General features: G+C 37.5%; 3 protein-coding genes across 3 annotated transcripts; 1 reads left to right on the top strand and 2 right to left on the bottom strand.

The window, feature by feature from the left end:
* The first annotated feature begins 169 nt into the window (after positions 1–169).
* Positions 170–1,740, top strand: LOC125858609 (WEB family protein At2g17940-like). The gene is made up of 2 exons (XM_049538437.1): positions 170–345; positions 812–1,740. Exons 1-2 carry the CDS (start codon positions 205–207, stop codon positions 1,325–1,327), a joined length of 657 nt encoding a protein of 218 aa, XP_049394394.1. The 5' UTR covers positions 170–204; the 3' UTR covers positions 1,328–1,740.
* Positions 1,741–1,914: 174 nt separating this feature from the next.
* Positions 1,915–17,793, bottom strand: LOC125858608 (ranBP2-type zinc finger protein At1g67325). The gene is made up of 7 exons (XM_049538435.1): positions 17,531–17,793; positions 5,192–5,583; positions 5,035–5,101; positions 3,989–4,062; positions 3,725–3,897; positions 2,595–2,675; positions 1,915–2,254 (listed from the first exon to the last, which is right to left on the bottom strand). The coding sequence occupies exons 1-7, from the start codon at positions 17,688–17,690 to the stop codon at positions 2,206–2,208; spliced, it is 996 nt and encodes a 331-aa protein (XP_049394392.1). The 5' UTR covers positions 17,691–17,793; the 3' UTR covers positions 1,915–2,205.
* LOC125858610 (agamous-like MADS-box protein AGL61) lies at positions 13,890–15,136 on the bottom strand. Its single transcript, XM_049538438.1, has one exon. The coding sequence runs from the start codon at positions 14,557–14,559 to the stop codon at positions 14,014–14,016; it is 546 nt and encodes a 181-aa protein (XP_049394395.1). The 5' UTR covers positions 14,560–15,136; the 3' UTR covers positions 13,890–14,013.
* Positions 17,794–19,153: the final 1,360 nt, after the last annotated feature.

Here is a 19,153-nt window from a genome sequence, read left to right as displayed (position 1 = left end):
CATACTATCTTAAATGATTTTTTTAACCTTCTAATTAGGTAATAACTAAAAGTGTAATAATACTACCAATTTTGTAACAAACAATGTGGTCCCTTTTTTTCTTAGTTCTTCATGTCTATATATATTCAAAACTCAGACCATCAAATGACAAACACCAGATTTCATCATCTTTTTCCTGCATATTGAGTTCTGACTGAGTAAGAAATGGAAAGAGGAGGAGCACTGGTGGTGCGGGGACGTGTAGAGATCGATACGAGGCAGCCATTCGGGTCAGTGAAGGAGGCAGTCATGTTATTTGGAGAGAAATTTTTGGCAGGAGAAATTTATGCCAAGCAACTCAAAGAGGTTCTTTTTCTTCTCCTTTCGACTTAACACTTCATTTTGAATTAACCATGTATGCAGTCAAGCAAAAATTCATATAGTCGACCCCAACTTGCTAATGATTGGGGACGTAGTTATTGTATGAAAGAAACTACACAAGCAACATAGATGAAAACAACAATGCTAATGAAATTGAAAACAAGAGAGAAATATAAGTTTAGGGAACAACTAAAAGTGTCAAAAAGCTGAATTTAGACGGATCAAAATAAGTTGTGTTAATAAATGGACAGGTCATTACTTAGGCTGAAATGGGCTTTGGAACAGGCCATAAACCAACCCTCTGGGTTGAATTGGACAGATCAAAATAAACTAAGCTAATAGATAAACGGGGCGTTATTTTCATCGACTAGTTTTGTCACTCTAAACACAACTACTTAAGCCCTCAACTCTAATGCATGTGCATAAAGCTTAATTATTTCAACTATCTCAGGTGCAGAGCAAGGCAAGTGGTGAACAGAACCAGTCTAAAGTTGAATCACCAGTAACAGTAGAGCTTGAAGAAACAAAGCAAAACCTCCAGAAAAGTAAAGAAGAAGGAACATTCATGGCGCATTGCCTTCAATCTTTAAAAGAAGAGCTAGAACTAACAAAAAGAGAGATACAGCAATTGAAGACAAGAGAACTGAAGCAGAAAGTACCGTTAGCGCTGGATAATCCTGAGATTGATGAAGAGCTCAAATTCATCGAGAATCCGTCATCCAAAGTTGAAGCCAGAACACAGTTTCAAGAGGAAGATGACAATGAGATAGAGTTCAAGACAAAGAGGTCTGTTAAATTTGCTAGTACACCTTTACTCACTAGGATCATTGTCAGCAAAGATCATGTAAATAAAGAAATGGAGACTAGTCCTTCACAACTTAAGAAGAAAATGAAAAGGAAAATCAGGCCTTTAATCCCTTTGATTAGTGGATTGTTTTCCAAGAAGAAGGGAAATCAAGAACACTAATATTCATACAAACGGTTCGAGCTCTGGATATGGAGTCATCTTTGTTAAGGGTGAATTTTACCCCCATTGTGGGACTTCCCATCAAAAATCCAAATATAGTCACCGATCCCAATACAGATACCAGGCGGGAAACCAAAAAAAAATAACCACAAAAGCCATGTTAAGTTTGAATTTAGAATAAGGATAATGGTAGAGGTCTCAAGAAAAGATTTTTACCATTGAATAATTGGTTGTTACTCTAAGTTTTCTGTTTATTAGGGAATGTGTTGGTTCATTTGTTTTATAATCAAGACAAAGAGTGCCTGTAAATTAGTTCAATATTCTTTAAATATGCATAATTGTACACATTGAATATGTATACAACAACAACATACCAAGTGCAATTACACAAGTGGGGTATGTTGTTGATGTATATATGTGAATTGAGAAGATGATCAACATATTCTTGTTCATTTGTTGTGTATTAAATTTGATGATTCCTCTGGCAAATACTCGAATAGACTATCATTTTCAGATACATCAGACTGGAGAGACAGAGAGAGGAAACAATTGCATCTCATGTTCGCTTTCACCAGGAAAACAGGCAATTCAATATAAATGTATCAGATGACTCAAGTTGATACAGTTTGCAATATCAGTCTCAGAGTATTTGATGAAACAGTTCAATGATAAAATAGAGAACATACTGATACTATTCTCTTGAGTACCTTGGTCACCTGAAGCAAAACTGGTAAAACAATCAATTTACACCATATCTACTAATGTACATCATTCACCAAATCTACTAAAACTACACACAACATGATAAAAAGTTTAAAGGAGGATACCAATGTATCTTGCAAAGCTACAACAAATTCAAGTTGGTTATAACTCAAATGCTATGCAACACTAACAGGTTGAGCTGGCACGTCTCTCTCACTTTTGCACCTGTACAAGCAAAAGTCCTAGATGTCAAGACACAAGTATATGTTTTGAAAATGGATGGTTGGGGATCAAGATTGTAAGCAAAATAGATATTCCTCATCAAGTTTTCTCAGTTCCATATTTGTCTCTCGGCCTACATATCTCAGGTGATGCAGTTAAGCCAACACCGCTTCCCTCCCTCTGTTCTTCCGAAGGGTGAATCTTTTTAAACATTAAATACTTTACATGTGATTGAAAAACTTTTTATTTTTAATCAGAAAAAAGAAAATGTGATTGAGAAGACCATCATCACAATGAGAATACAAGGCAATATGGGAATTAATTAATCAAGTTTGAAGCATACCTATTACAATTTGATCGAGAAGCGTAATTATGATTACTGCAATTTGTGCACATCCAGTCCCCATCACGCCATTGCTTTGCCCTGAGAAAAACATCCAACAACACAATTTAAAAAATGAGTGTAAAGAATGGTCTCTAGCACTGTACTTAGATGTAGACAATGATTATTTCGTCTGGAGCTAGTCATCTTGCATTATCAGTTTGCAGTTGGTTTTGCCAGTTGCATAGTGATAATACAGATCTGAAACATATTAGATGAAGTTGTGCAAACAAAAGATTGATATATTTTTAATGGGTAATTGCACGAATATCCCTTAATAATAAGGTACAACAAGCCCTGTTAGGTTGCTAGAAGCCCTCTATCAGTTGTCTTTCAATGTGGTCATTGGATAAGTAAAGGAATTTTCAGCTAAAAAGAGGAAAAAGAAAAGGAAACAAACAAACTGAAAATACCCTCAAATCACATCAAACTTCAGACATTTTTATCTTTTTCAGGACAGTGGTGTCCGTGCCATTAGTTGCACCTCGACAAATTCCACCTGGTACCTGCTACCTCCCACTAGCACATGTACTGAATAACTCTGTTCTACAAAGCTTAAGCAGATGCGAAGAACACACGTATTAGGTAACTCAGCCCACTAGCATAACTTTATCTTTATTTATTTTTTGAATTGGCAACTTTAACCTTATCTTTATCTTTTGCCCTTCATTTGCAACTCTAGATTTCGAGTTGTAGCTTGTCCATTTTTCTCTTTCCTATTCCTAGTAAAGATGTCATATATGCCTGCCTCACAGCCTATTCATCCTTTTTTACAATTAGAATATGTAATTGTTCCTATTGGAACACAAAACTCTCGATGATGGCTTGTTGTCCAGCCTCTTAATTTGGTGGTGTTTAGGAACAAAGTTCAACAAAATTGTTCCTCTAATACCAGTGATCCTCAACAACCTGATGTCACTTCAACAAAGGGAAGGGGGGGGGGGTATTATCCTGTGATTGTTGCACTACTACTTTCCAAAATAAATGATCCTAGTGCTAAGTCAGTTTGAAGGACAAATGTGAGTATCTTCTGCTGCCTCCACTAGTCAGTCTAAATAACCCAGAAGCAAAAGTACATAATAAAATCTTACCCTTTACCAAGGAGTGTAGGTACTGCTGGTACACGAGGAATCTGCATGTTGGCTTGCAAAGGAAGCACCATTGAATTTTCTCTAGGAAAGATCGTTGGGATTGCAGTTAGTTGATTTCCCCCTGAATCCCCCATCCATTCTGCTCCTGGATAGCCTTGTTGATATCCAAATGTCTATAAGTTCAAATAAAAGAATATAAGAATGTCAACCAAACAATCCATAACATCAATTTATCGATATCAATACCAGAAGATGGTTCCTTACATGCCCTGCATTCAGCCTCTTGTTGTCCCAATCATGAACAAGTTCCTCAGATGCTAATCGCTTTGTTCCAAGAGCTTCATTGTGCAAGGGAAGACAGGAGTGATCACACTAGTTCAGTTACACGCACAGATTACTGGACTAAAAGCAAACATGAGCAGGTAAAAAGACCGACACAATTTTCTTTGCCAAAGAGCAACAACATACCCAGTGAAATCCCACAAAGTGGGGTCTGGGTAGGGAAAAGTGTACGCAAACCTTGCCTCTATCTCGTGGAGGTAGAGAAGCTGTTTACGAAAGACCCTTGGCTGAAGTGAAGCAAATCAAAAACATAATGGAAAGGAGAAACAGCAGTGAAGAAAACATGACAACTAATAGGAAACCGGTGCTGAGCATACAAGTAAGGAACAGCATCAGCAAAATAGTGAGATCACCTACTCAAGCATAATAAACAACAGATGCCAAAGCCAGAAAATAGCAAGTCCAAGCAACATAACTTACGGCTTCCCTTTAATCTTCCCACTATGTTACAGCAAAAAAATAATTCTTTTTAAATACAGATTCAGCTCAGGAACAACATGTCTAAATGTTCACATCACTTTTTCCTCCAAACACAAGTAAAATTAATTGGAAGCCCTTGCTCAATAGATGTTTTGTATGTATAGGTTCCAATGGTTTGGCAGGAACTAAAATGAAACCGGGAAAACTAGTCAGAACTAGCCAGCTATAAAGTAGAAATAGTTAAAAAGAGTTCTGCAAGGACAGTGACTGTGACAAGCGAGGGCTGCTCAAGTGTAAGAACCCTCAGCCTCCAACGCTGAGGTTGCAGGTTTGAGTAACCAAGGGAGCACAAAGTGGGGAGCTAAGGTGGAGGGTCACAACAAAAATTTAAAATAAGGACAGTGACTGTATAAGCATTCTGATATATATATTTCTTTTGGATAAAGTAATAGCTTCTTTTTTTTTCAGGTAACTTTAAAAAGTATAAGCTTGTGATCTATACTCATTAATTAAATGGAAAACCAATGAAAGATTTACGATGTGCAAACCTGTTATAGGGGTACTGGTAAGAGAAGACGATGAAGCTGGAGGTGCAGAAGCATTGCATTTTTTGCACTACAAGAGCAGATGGGCATCCACATGAAACTGCCAGTTAAAAATGCTTTTTGATACGTTGGAAGTATTTAGTGTTCTATTTGCAAATACCTGAGCTCGAGAAGAGTAGTTGTGAAAGCCACAACTGCAGAGCCAATCACCATTACGCCATCCATTTGGAACTGGAAGAAGCTGATTCGTTTGGCTTGCATATGGAACTCCAGGAGTTTGCAGCCGTCTATACCGATCAGCAGGCTGGCTTTGGTATTGACCAGCCTCCCCCAGAGACCAGTTAGAGCTCAAGGGAAGTTGTTGGAGAGCTCCATGTCCTAAGAACCCAATGTTCAACCTTTGTTCCATACCTCCTTGTGTCCTGGCAAAATAATTTGTATGAGATGGGAGAGATGCTCCAGGGATTGCAATTGCTGGCATTGCTGCTACCTCCTTTGGTTGTCCACATTTTTTGCACTTTTCTCTTGATGCATAATTGTTGTTAGTGCAACCTAATGGAGCATTCCCACACACACGCAATACACATTGCATCCAGGAAGAGGAAACAAGCCAAGAATACGCACGCCAACCCCGCCATCCAAGATGAAAACAGACAGGAGAAAACATAAAAAACTCAACCTAGCTGAAATCAGGTTTCTTATGAAGTTTAACATAACAAATCAATCTCTCTTAAAATATGAATAATGCATAACAACCTCCACTATATTTGGTAAACAACAACATATCCACTGAAATCTCACAAGTGAGGTCTGGGAAGGTACAATGTATGCAGACCTTGCCACCACCTCGTGGAGGTAGATAGATTTACTTCGAAAGACCCTGGGCTCAAGTGCAACACATTCTGGTATAAAGGAGACAATGAAGAGAATATAGCAAATAACAAGGAAACAGTGCAAAGGTCTACTAGGGTAGAATAGTAAAAAAACAATAATAAACAATGATAAAAATAAAAATCAAGAACTACAATAACACAACTAATACCATCGCACACACCAGCCACCCTAAGCAAGACAACACTACAATACCTACTAACCTTCTACCCTAATACCTGCCGTCCATACCCTCCTACCTAGGGTCATATCCTTGGTAACCTGAAGCTACGTCATATCCTGTCTTATCACCTCTTACAAATAATTCTTCTGCCCACCACTGCCTCTCCTCGTACCCTCTATAACCAACTTCTCACACCTCCTCACTAGTGTGTCTATGCATCTCCTCTTCACATGTCCAAACCATCTTAGTCTCGCTTTCCTCATCTTGTCCACCACTATATCTGGTAAAGACAATTCAAAATAGTCAAGTACTAGTAGCTTTTGGTTTATAATTTGCTCATGAACATCATTTACATCATTTTTATTTAGTCCATTTGGATTCTATAATTTGCCTAATGACAACATACACTTATAATGCACCCTATATTCAATTTCATTGTTTGGCTTTTCTTTATAGGCAATTAATTGATGTACAAAGAAACTAAGTGAGTTAAGAAAAAAAAAAAGAGAAATAACCAGGAAGTGCATAGCTCACCAAAGCCAAAGAGCCAATAATGCAATGGTTATGCCAAGAGTAACTTCTGACCATTGTCCTATTTTGTTGCAATGCGGTGAATGGGAAAAGCAAAAATCCTACTTCAAGTTTAAAAATTGGTGGCTTGAAGTAGATGGTTTCCGGGAACAAGTCCAGAGGTGGTGGAGTGAATCTGAAGTGAGGGGATGCCCTGATTTTATACTAAGCAGGAAGCTAAAACAAAAAATCAGAGAATAAGGTAGTTTGTGGTGAGTTGAGCACCAAGAAGAACAACTTACTAGCTGAATTGGCTGATATTGATTTGGCTCAGAACACAAGGAATCTAAACGAAGATGAAATGATGGTTAGAGCAACAGTCCTGGTTGAGCTGGAAAAGTTAGCAAAAAATGAGGAAGCTAGGTGGAGACAAAAATCTAGAGTTCTATGGCTTAAACAGGGAGATAATAACACACAAAATTTTCAGAGGATGGCAACAGCACACAAGATACAATGCTATTGATAAATTGTTAGTAAAAGGGGAGGAAATCAAAGAGCCAGAACAAATCAAAGTAAGCATAATTGAGTTCTACGAGAACTAATACTCTGAGTCAGAAAGCTGGAGGCCAACTTTTGATATTGCTAATTTCCCCAGAATCTCTCCGGAAGAACAAGACTGGTTGCAAAGGCCATATACTGAAACTGAGGTATTGGGTACTATCAAGCAGTGCGATGGTGACAAAGCCCCTGGCACAGATGGCTTTACAATGCACTTCTTCAAGGAATGTTGGGGAACCTTGAAAGATGACCTGATGCAAACAATAACCAATTTCCACTAGAATGAGTTTTTTGAGAAATCTTTCAATGCTAATTTTGTAGCACTTATCCCTAAGAAGCATGGAGCTGAAGAACTAAAAGACTTCAGACCAATAAGTCTGATTGGAGGAGTTTATAAAATCATAGCTAAGCTGATCACTGAAAGATTGAAGATAGTTATGGGGATCCTAATTGATGAACACAAAATGGCTTTCTTGAAGGGCAGACAGATAAAGGATGCAACTCTTCTGGCAAATGAGTTGGTGGATTCGAGGGTAAACAAAATATACCAGGAGTGCTATGCAAGCTTGACATAGAAAAGGCCTACGACCATGTGAATTGGGCTTTCCTCCTCAAAGTATTGAGAGATATGGGATTTGGCAACAAATGGATTAACTGGATCAAATTTTGTATATCCACTGTGAAATGTTCTCTCATAATAAATGGCAATCTAGAGGGTTTCTTTCAATCACAGAGAGGGTTGAGCCAAGTTGATCCTATGTCACCCTTTCTATTCATCCTAGCAATGGAGAGACTAAACTACATGATCAGAAATGCAACGGAGAATGGATGGATTAGAGGTTTCTGTGCTAACAGAAACATGGGCAATGCTTTGGAGATATCTCATCTCTTGTATGCAGACGATTCCCTAGTATTTTTTGAAGCAGAAGTCCCACAGATAAGGCATCTGAGAGCTATCCTAACCATCTTTGAGGGCATTTCAAGACTTCATGTTAACTGGCATAAAAGCTGACTTTACCCAGTTAACTATGTGCACAATATGCAGCTTCTAGCTGAGAATTTAGGGTGTCAAGTGGCATCCCTTCCTACTAAATACCTAGGAATGCCTCTTGGAGCAAAACACAGAGAACTAGAAATGTGGAGTGAGGGTTTGGAAAGAAGTGAGAGGAAACTAGCTAGATGGAAAAGTCAATACTTGTCTTTGGGTGGTTGACTGGCTCTTATAAAAACAGTCATGGATGGCCAACCTACATATATGATGAGTCTATGCCCCTTACCAAGGAGCATAGAGAAGAAAATAAATAAGGCAAGAAAAGTTTTCCTGTGGCAAGGCAATAAGGAAAAGAAGGGCTACAATCTTGTCAAATGGGATACGGTGACCCTTAGCAAACAACAGGGTGGAATGGGAATAAAGAAGTTGGGTGCACACAATGAAAGCTTACTGAAGAAATGGTTATGGAGATTTTGTCGTGAAGATATGGCACTATGGAGGAGTTTCATCTCACAGAAATACGGGCTTCAAACTAGCTGGATTACTGAGGAGGTGATTGGTACTTTTGGATGTTCAGTGTGGAAAACAATTAGAAGAATGTGGGTATCTTTCAATAACAACCTGAAGTACAAAATTGGTAATGGAGAAAAGACAAGTTTCTGGAATGAACTATGGATTGGGAAGAGGATCTGAAGACTACTTTTCCAGACTTATACATCTTGAGCCTGCAACAGATGGATAAGGTGGCACAATTGTGGAGTCCTCAAGGGTGGAACTTGATTTTTAGGAGGGCACTAAATGATTGGGAAATCAACAGAGTAGCAGATTTCCTGCAGATTCTAAATGCCTTCCCAGGGACAACTGTAGGTCCTGATTTGCCAATCTGGAAGATACATAGCAAAGGGTCCTTTACGGTGAAATCATGTTACTGGGAGCTTGAATTTTAGACAGACAATGACAACAAAATGGCCATGGGAACTGGTTTGGAAGGTCAAAATACCCCATAAAGTTTCATGCTTCATTTGGTTGGCGACCAGGAGAGCATGCTTAACCACGAAGTACTACAGAGAAGAGGTATCTAGATTTGCTCAAGGTGTTTTATGTGTGAGCAAGAGGCAGAGATAAATACTCATTTATTCATGCATTGCAAAACAGCCACAAATCTGTGGAACATGTTCTTCTGTATACTTGGGATAAGTTGGGTAAAGCCAAGGACCTCATTTGATATGCTGCAAAGTTGGGAAGGAGTGGAGAGAAGAGGATCACAAGAAGACAAATGAGACCAACAACCATCTTTTTCTACACTGTGGAGTCACAGGTCAACTATGGTCTTTATTTTTGAGGCTCACTGGTAATAGCTGGACGATGCCAGAGCATACTGCTGACCTGTTGAGTTGCTGGATCAGGAGAAAAGGAAGTAAAAGCCAAAAAAAGTGGTGGAGAATTATTCCAGCTTGCATATGGTGGTCAATATGGAAGGAAAGAAATGGAAGATGCTATGAGAACAAATCAAACTCCATACAGAAAGTTAAAGAAAATTGTATTGCATATTTGTATTTTTGGTGTAAACAGGAATGTATAAAGGAGGTAGAACAACTAGTAGATATGCTAGGATCTTTGTAATTAGCCTCCCTAGTCCCTCTATGTAAGAATTTTTGGAGGTCAACATCATATCCTTAATGCTGAGGAATACAAAATTACTAATTTAAAAAAAAAAAGAGGACCACAAGAAAATTGATGGAGAAGCATTCTGGCATGTGTCTGGTGGACCCTATGGAAGATGCCATGATAGCAGTCTCCAAAAGATCAAGATGAAGAGTATAAGTTTTTTGTATTTTTGGTGTAAACAAGAAATAGTGGGGGAGATAGATAGCTTAGTTGATTTCATAGGACAATTGTAAAGTTTCTATCTAGATTTTGGTCTTGATGATGCCCTCTAGGGTTGTAAATCCCACCCCATCAGCTTTTACCTGATGGGCTTTTTGGTGTGAATATACAATTACCATTATCAAAAAATAAACAAATTGGCAAGCAGCCAATTTATATATATTACTTTAAAAGCATGAAGTCCTTAGAAATATTGATTGAATTCTTTGTGTTACATTAAAAAACTTTACAATAGACAAAATTTTCATTTACTATTAGTTGCCTTTAGTTTTTCAAATGACTATTTTGACATGACATGCTTCAAATATATTTTACGACACATTTGAAAATTGATATGTTGTCGTGCGTATAATTCAAACGCATAATATAATATTAAGAGATCTAACATGTAGGAGACAAAAAATACTAATAGACAAAATATCTTTAATAAAAATCATTGCAAAGTACATGTAGTACGTACCATTATTGAAACAAAATAACAACAACAACAACATACCCAGTGAAATCCCACTAGGTGGGGTCTGAGGAGGGTAAAGTGTACGCAGACCTTGCCACTACCTCGTAGAGGTAGAGAGGCTGTTTCCGAGAGACCCTTAGCTCAAGTACATCAAATCCAAGTGAAAGGCGAGGAAAACAGTGTATAAAACATAAAATCCAATAAGAAAGAAAGTATATAATCAAACAAAGGAGACAGTAACATCCATAGAACAATGCGATAAGTGAAACGCAGTAAACAACAAAAGGCTAAGACTACTACAAACGCTAACAACCCATACTCTCTCAAGGGAGGACAACACGCTAGCCCTACTAACCTTCAACCTTAATACGCGACCTCCACTCCTTCCTATCTAGAGTCATGTCTTCGGTAATGCGAAGCTGAGCCAAGTCCTGTCTAATCGCCTCTCCCCAATCCTTCTTAAGCCTACCTCTACCCCTCCGCGTACCATCTACAACCAGCCCCTCACACCTTCTCACTGGGGCATCTGCGCACCGTCTCTTCACATGTCCAAACCATCTCAATCTCGCTTCCCTTAGCTTGTCCACCACAGAGGCCACTCCCACCTTCTCCCGGATAACTTCATTTCTAATCTTATCACTCCTAGTGTGCCCACACATCCATCTCAACATCCTCATCTCCGCAACATGCATTTTCTGGACATGTGAGTTCTTGACTGGCCAACACTCCGCTCCATACAACAAGGCCAGTCTAACTACCACTCTGTAAAACTTACCTTTAAGTCTAGGTGGAATTTTCTTATCACACAAGACTCCAGAGGCAAGCCTCCATTTCATCCAAGCAACCCCAATGCGATGTGTGACATCATCATCGATGTCGCCACTCCCTTGGATTACAGACCCAAGATACTTAAAACTTTCTTTCTTAGGAATGATCTGTGTGGCAAGTCTCACATCCCCATCTGCCTCATCCAACGCATCACTGAATTTGCACCCCAAATATTCTGTTTTGGTCCTACTCAACCTGAACCCTTTGGACTCCAGCGTTTGTCTCCACACCTCCAACCTCGCATCGACTCTATCCCGCGTCTCATCAATCAGTACTATGTCATCCGCAAATAACATACACCATGGGACCCTCTCCTGAATAGACCGCGTCAACTCGTCCATCACCAAAGCAAATAGAAAAGGGCTAAGGACTGATCCTTGGTGCAGCCCCATCTCAACCGGGAAATGTTCTGAGTCACCTCCAACCGTTCTAACCCGAGTCTTGGCTCCATCATACATGTCCTTTATTGCCCTAATATAAATCATCGGGACACCTTTAGCCTCCAAGCACCTCCAGAGGACATTCCTCGGTACTTTGTCATAGGCCTTTTCAAGGTCAATGAACACCATATGTAGGCCTCTCTTCCTTTCTCTATATTTTTCTACCAGTCTTCGCATAAGATGAATGGCTTCGGTAGTCGACCGTCCCGGCATGAATCCAAACTGATTCTCAGAAATGGACACCCTTCTTCTCACCCTCATCTCCACCACTCTCTCCCAAATCTTCATAGTATGGCTTAGCAATTTGATACCCCTGTAGTTGTTACAGTTCTGGATATCACCTTTGTTTTTATACAACAGAACCATTGTACTCCACCTCCATTCATCAGGCATCTTTGCTGTCTTAAAAATAACATTAAACAGCCCAGTCAACCACTCTATACCTGCCTTGTCCGTGCTCTTCCAAAAATCCACCGAAATCTCATCGGGTCCGGTCACTCTTCCCCTACTCATCCTACTAATAGCACGTATAACCTCTTCGATCCTAAAACACTTGCAGTACCCAAAGTCCCGAAGACTTTCAGAGTGCGCCAAATCACCCAACACAATGTCTCCGCCCCCTTTTTCATTTAAAAGTTTGTGAAAGTATCTTCGCCATCTTTGCTTGATAGAGGTCTCATCTACCAATACTTTGCCTTCCTCATCCTTGATACACTTCACTTGGTCCAAGTCGCGAGCCTTCCTCTCTCTTGCTTTTGCGAGCCTATACAATTTCTTCTCCCACCCTTTGTCCCCCAGCTCGACATACAAGCGTTCGAAAGCTGCCATCTTAGCCTTCGTAACTGCTAACTTAGCTTCTGTCTTTGTCGTCTTATAAACTTTCTTAAGCGTCCACTTCTCTTCCTCGTCTACGCACTCCACCAACTTTGTGTATGCAGCCTTCTTCGCTTCCACTTTGCCTTGGACTTCCTCATTCCACCACCAATCTCCTTTATGGCCTCCAACTTTACCCCTTGATACCCCCAACACCTTTGAAGCAACTTCTCTAATGCAACTAGCTGCTTTATTCCACATGGTGTCCGCATCCCCACTACCACTCCAGGCCCCCATCTCACTCAACTTCTCACCCATCTCCCGAGAAAGGTCAGGGGTCAAGCCACCCCACTTAATCCTCGGTTGATCAGATACAATCTTCTTCCTCCTATCCCTCTTAATTGCCAGGTCCATCACCAAAAGCTTGTGTTGGGTAGTAAGATTTTCACTTGGGATAACCTTGCAGTCCTTAAAGAGACCTCTATCACCCTTCCTAAGGAGTAAGAAATCTATCTGAGTCTTAGCTACCGAGCTACGAAAGGTAACCATGTGGTTCTCCTTCTTCGGAAAGCATGAGTTAGCAATCACCAACTCAAATGCCTTAGCGAAATCCAGAAGCGAAGTTCCACCCCCATTTCTCTCCCCAAAACCAAAGCCTCCATGAACATCATCAAAGCCATTAGAAGTTCCCCCGATATGACCATTAAAATCTCCACCAATGACAATTTTCTCGATGATCGGTATACCTTTAACTACCTCATCCAAATCCTCATAAAAGAGCTTCTTGGCCTCCTCGCCCAAGCCCACTTGAGGTGCATAAGCACTAATAACACTCAAAGTACAACCTCCAACGACTAGCTTAATCAACATCAACCTATCATTGATCCTCCTAACCTCCACCACTTGCTCCCTCAAATCCCCGTCTACTAAAATACCCACTCCATTTCTATCCCTAGAACCTCCTGAGTACCACAACTTAAACCCGTCGACATCCCGAGCTTTGGAACCTACCCATCTAGTCTCTTGGACACAAGCTATATTTATCTTTCTCTTCTTGAGAATTTTCACTAGCTCTATGGACTTCCCCGTCAGCGAACCTATGTTCCAAGATCCTACCCTCAAACTATGGGAACCCGTAACCCATTTACCACTATTTTCCCTCGTCCTCGGCCTCAACCGAAGACATGACTCCAAACCACCATCAGTTACCAAATCCACTAGAAAGAAATTGAATCTAATGTAGAATCTACACAGGAGTACACTTCAAAACAATTCTGCAACAGGTGACTACTCTAAAAGCCAGATAGCAACAACATTGAAACAAAATAACAAAATTTAAAAATATAAAAATAAAGCACAGATAATAATATGAATTTAAAGTTTCATTTTGATGCATAGGGCTTCGATAAGAGATATTATTCAATGATATTAGTGAAGCACTAGATCAATTACTTCCATCCTCTGGTGGGGATTGTACAGAGGACGAAGCTCCATTTTCTAGCTGCTTCAATTGGACATTTAACAAACCCTCAGTGGTATTTAGCCATTCTTTGAACTTGGTTATGTCCACAGCATTGAACTGGTCCATGGCCTCCCACCAACCTCTAACTCTAGCCTCGTTCATTTGATCCATAGAACGTATTTTTTCCTTTGCAGCTTTTTCCCTTGCATCAAATTCATTTAGCCTATCATTGTATTGAATTACCTTGTTGCGTGCCTCAGCAGCAGCGAGTTGTGCACCTAGATCTACTGTTGTGGGATTTATAAAACGATCAATGACTGCATTAGTAGTCGGATGAACAAATGAATACGGTTTACCGGTTTGAGAAGAAATAAATATTCCAAGATCGACATCACATTCTCGAACGAGTTCACTTGCTTTTTTATATAAGCTTAAACGACGTTTAGAAAATGAGGCATATCGAGCAGCTTCTTTTTCTATTTTCTCTAATGGAATTTTTTGGCGTCCTGCTGTTTTCTTCCCCTCCATGCTAGAATACAATAGAATATGTTGATCAATTGTTTTCAAGAAATGTGACTTGCAAAAACTGAAATATCATCATTATTTATACACATAAATTGGAAAATTATTCACCATGATAATTAAATTTCAAGTCAAATATTGCAATGGAAAGTAATCTTTTTTTCATAATGAAAATTATAGTAGAACATTTTTATTGAATTGATACTCAAATTTGAGCTTTATGGTAAGTAAATCTGAAATTTTAATTTAAAATAGGTAAATTATTTAATATACTAAATGAAATTTATTTATTGATTAAGTGTTCTGAATATAATTTGATGGGTTATTAACTACATACCAAAATCTTTCATGACTATTTATACACATAAATTGGAAAATTATTCACCATGATAATTAAAAATTTCAAGCCAAATATTGTAATGTAAAGTAATCTTTTTTTCATAATGAAGATTATAGTAGAACATTTATATTGAATTGATACTCAAATCTGAGTTTTATGGTAACCAAATGTGACATTTTAATATAAAATAGGTAAATTATTTAATATAATAAATGAAATTTATCAATTAGTCATTAAGTATTCTGAATATAACTTGATGGGTCATTAATTACGTACCAAAATATTTCAATTCCTTTATAGTAACTAGATCAAAATTTTCACTTGCTCAAATAAATCTATCATAACTTGGAAAGAAAAATATAGTAATATACTTACAGTTTTAAACATACATAGATCCTTCACTTAGATTGATATTCATTCAATTTAGAATGACATTTAATATAATTAAAAATTTAACTTGATCCGTAAATGCTTTAATAAATAACTATATTGAAAATCAAACTTTCGACATGTATTAAAATAACCAAATCTAAAATTCAACTTAAATTATAAAAAAAATATATGCTTATATGAGATTTTTTTTTTATGACTAATTATTTTTTGGAAATGCATTATCAATTTAAAAGTTGAATTTTAGTGCAACCTTTTACCATAGACATACTTGATTTCACTCCCTCGCATTGACTATGCCCCTTTTGGCATTAACCCACCCCACCCCCACTCACGAGCCACTGAAATGATGTAACAATATCAAAATACAAGCCACTAGTGATACTTTTCGTAGTCCTATATGACTTTAAAAGAATAAATATCTTAAAAGACCACTAACTATGAGGAATTATGTAGCAAAGTCATTAAACTTTGTTTTATATCAAATTAAGTCACTCACCTATAGTAGATTAGCATTAATGTCCATTTTTTGGTTCCCCTAAATACCCTTGCCAGCACATTAAGTAAAGTAACTTTTATGTTCTTTCATTCAAGTTCCCCAGTTTCTCTCTTATTTCGCTGCTTCGCTATCTTTTCAAAACTATAATATTTGATATCATAAAATGTATTGTTAGAGAATTAAATATAGTGCTTGACCAAGCTTCGGAAGAAAATAAGTGCTTATGAAGAGTAGCATAAGTTGTTTTTAGGAAGCTAAAAAGAGCAGTTTTTTCCTAAAAGTAGTTATTCAAAAACACTTATAAGATAAATACACGTAGAAGCACTTTTGAAGAGCTTGGTCAAACAAAATAGCTATTGAAAAGTGCTTTTCAAATTTATTGATCAAATACAATTGGTACTTTACAAAAGCAGTCATTTTCGGTGCCATTATTCCTACTTCTGCAGCTATAGGTTTACATTTTTTACCCAATCTGAGAAGCAGCATCCATTGATGAATGGTTATACAATGTTAGTCCTTATGAACTAATTGTTCAACACTTTTTACTTGGCGTAGCTTGTTACATGGGTCATGAGAGGGAACTTAACTTCTGTCTTCTCACCAAAAGTACTTTCTGAAAACTTGTTTCCAAAATGAATTGATTTTAAACCTTGACCAAACCGGCTATAGATGCTTATCAACTAAATACCCTTGCCAACACATTAAGTCAAGTAACTTTTATGTCCTTTCATCCAAGTGCCCCAATTTTCTCTTATTTCACTCCTTCATTTCAAAAGTATCATATATTGATATCATAAATGTATTGTTAGAGAATCAATTATTGTATTTGGTCAAACTTTTGGGAGAAAGTAAGTGCTTATGGAGAGTAGTATAAGTCCTTTTTTTTATGACAAAGGAAACCAGCAGCCGCTACCCTTTGGGTGCACACAGGGTAAAACCCCCGCTCCTATGCAATAGGGTAAAACCCCCGCTCCTATGCAATAGATCGCAAACCACATAGGAGAGGTAACTCGCACTAGGCAAGCCCGATGTGACGAGCTCGACCCAGAAGGCTAACCCCTTGCTTTCGCTAGCAAGGGGTTTTGAACTTGAGACCTCCAACATAGAAGTCCCAAGCCCAAACCACTGGGCCACCCCGAAGGTTATCATAAGTCATTTTTTAGAAGCTAACATAGTTCACCTTATGGTGGATGGTCTTGACCTCGGTGTACACTTTGAGGTTGCTAGTTCAAATCTCACTTGAGGCTTTTAATATGCCTTTTTTTTGAAAAAAAATGCAACAACTAGAATTGAACTCAGCACACTCTGCTTGTGAGTTGCGAAGAAGCGCAATGAACAGTGTTGGGCCAATGCACCAACTCAGCTTATGTGTTTAAGAGTGCACATTTAATTATATGATCCTTAATTAGGTATATACATGGGCTAACGTCTCTCACACATGGGTCCAACTCTGTTATGAACTAATTGGTCTACACTTCTTATTACTTGGCGGATAGCTTATTACATGAGCCGTGAGCAGGAACTTAGCTTCCATTTCTCACCAGAAGTACTTCTTTGAGGTAACACTTTACAAAATGAACTGATTTTAAAAGCTTGACCAAACCGGCTATCGATGCTAATCAACTAAAATCCAACTCCTACATCACCTCTATCAGTAAGTTCACATATATACTACTAGTACAATTTCATAACTTAGCACAATCAATCAAAGAACTGAAAAACAGATACAACTATAGAAAGATACAAACCAGTGCAGATCCAATCGCCAATTCGAGGAAACCACTTTGAATCATGAGGAGTTTTGTTGTCAACAAGGAGACGAGGCTGCTTACACCTATTGCAGAAACATCTGAATGCATAATTCTTATTACCGCAACTACTACACTCCCAATCTCCTTCTCGTCCCATTCCTCTCTCTGTGTATGTTATCTTCTTCGTCTCTCCGACGAGAGAGAGGGAGAATCGCACCGGCGAGTTACAGCTCTTTCAGTACAGCAAAGAGGGATTTATTGCCCTATTTTGTTTTTGCTACTGACGGGCCGGGGAATCACGTGACTCAAGCCTTTGGCGAAAATTACACTCTTACCTCTAATAACACGAGAAAATACTTGCGTTACGTAGCTCAATATAAAATATTAATCTATATATTTTAGGAAAAATTATTTGAGATATATTCGAATTTTAATTGAAATTATTATAACAATTTCAAACTTTGAGCATGACCTATTACCCACCTACACTATCTAATAGTGTATTTTTAAATGTATATATGTGTCCACGTGGACACTTTTCTATTTATTATGATGCAATATTTATGATGTCTACGTGGACACATATATACCTTTAGAATACACTATTAAATAGTACAGGGGCAAAAAAGTCTTTTTCAAAGTTTGGTATTGTTACAACAATTTCGGTTAAAGTTCAAATATATTTCAGACTTTTTTCCCAATATTTTATACAATTTATGTGTACTTTATTAGAATCATAAATTCACAATGTACATACGATTTAGATACATATTTTATACATGAAAATCACATGTATTTTTGAGAAACCTAATATGAATTTTATATAAAATAGATAGTTCTGAACATATTTCTTGCAAAAATTATACAATAATAATGTATGAAACCGTGAGCGATACTTGAAGTTGTGAGCTAGATTAGAAGAGTGGTTTTGTATACGTTTTGAAACAAAACTTGAGTTATATTTGGTAAACGAAAAAAAATGGCATTTGTATTAGTTGAATTTCATTATTTATTTTATAGCTAATTTTATGAGATAAATATTTTCATTAATGCAAATATATATATTTATATTTGGGTAGGTATTTGTATTTAAATTAAAGTATTATATATGTCACAAATATATTATCAAGTTAACAAGATCTTCTAACTTCAAAATATAATATTTTAAAATGTTTCGAGTTCTTTTAAAAAATAAAAAAAAACTCACAACAAATGTGAAAATATGTGAATATATAAAAGAACAACTTTCACATATAGCAAACATAAAAATCATATTTATATATTATAGCTATGGTTTGCATAATTGTGTTCCATAACCAATTTTGTGTTTGCTATTGATCTTTTAATTTGTATAATTCCTAGGTACATCCAATTTTGTACAAATTGTTCAATTTTGTATAAATTCATTTATACATTGTAATTTGTATAATAAGATCTATATTTATATAATTATAAGTGTATATGACGAAAATATATGTATTTGTATTTGTATATACACTTTTCTCTCGTTTTATACAGACACAAACGCATTTTATACATTTTATACCGAAATGTATAAAATGACTAATTGTATACCGAAAATGCATGGCTACTTGTATACCGAATCAAATGACAAAAAGA

Source organism: Solanum stenotomum, chromosome 3, assembly GCF_019186545.1.
Source record: "Solanum stenotomum isolate F172 chromosome 3, ASM1918654v1, whole genome shotgun sequence".
NCBI lineage: Eukaryota > Viridiplantae > Streptophyta > Magnoliopsida > Solanales > Solanaceae > Solanum > Solanum stenotomum.
This window is presented reverse-complemented; position numbering and strand designations above follow the sequence as displayed.

What these genes read in the sequence shown, in the direction of transcription:
- LOC125858610 (XM_049538438.1), bottom strand. Translation starts at nt 14,559, where the DNA reads ATGGAGGGGAAGAAAACAGCAGGACGCCAAAAAATTCCATTAGAGAAA.
- LOC125858609 (XM_049538437.1), top strand. Translation starts at nt 205, where the DNA reads ATGGAAAGAGGAGGAGCACTGGTGGTGCGGGGACGTGTAGAGATCGAT. An exon ending in ATGCCAAGCAACTCAAAGAG is followed by an intron (nt 346 to 811) that starts GTTCTTTTTCTT and finishes CAACTATCTCAG; the next exon opens with GTGCAGAGCAAGGCAAGTGG.
- LOC125858608 (XM_049538435.1), bottom strand. Translation starts at nt 17,690, where the DNA reads ATGGGACGAGAAGGAGATTGGGAGTGTAGTAGTTGCGGTAATAAGAAT. An exon ending in ACTACTCTTCTCGAGCTCAG is followed by an intron (nt 5,102 to 5,191) that starts GTATTTGCAAAT and finishes CTGCTCTTGTAG; the next exon opens with TGCAAAAAATGCAATGCTTC. An exon ending in TCTCGATCAAATTGTAATAG is followed by an intron (nt 2,255 to 2,594) that starts GTATGCTTCAAA and finishes TTGCTTGTACAG; the next exon opens with GTGCAAAAGTGAGAGAGACG.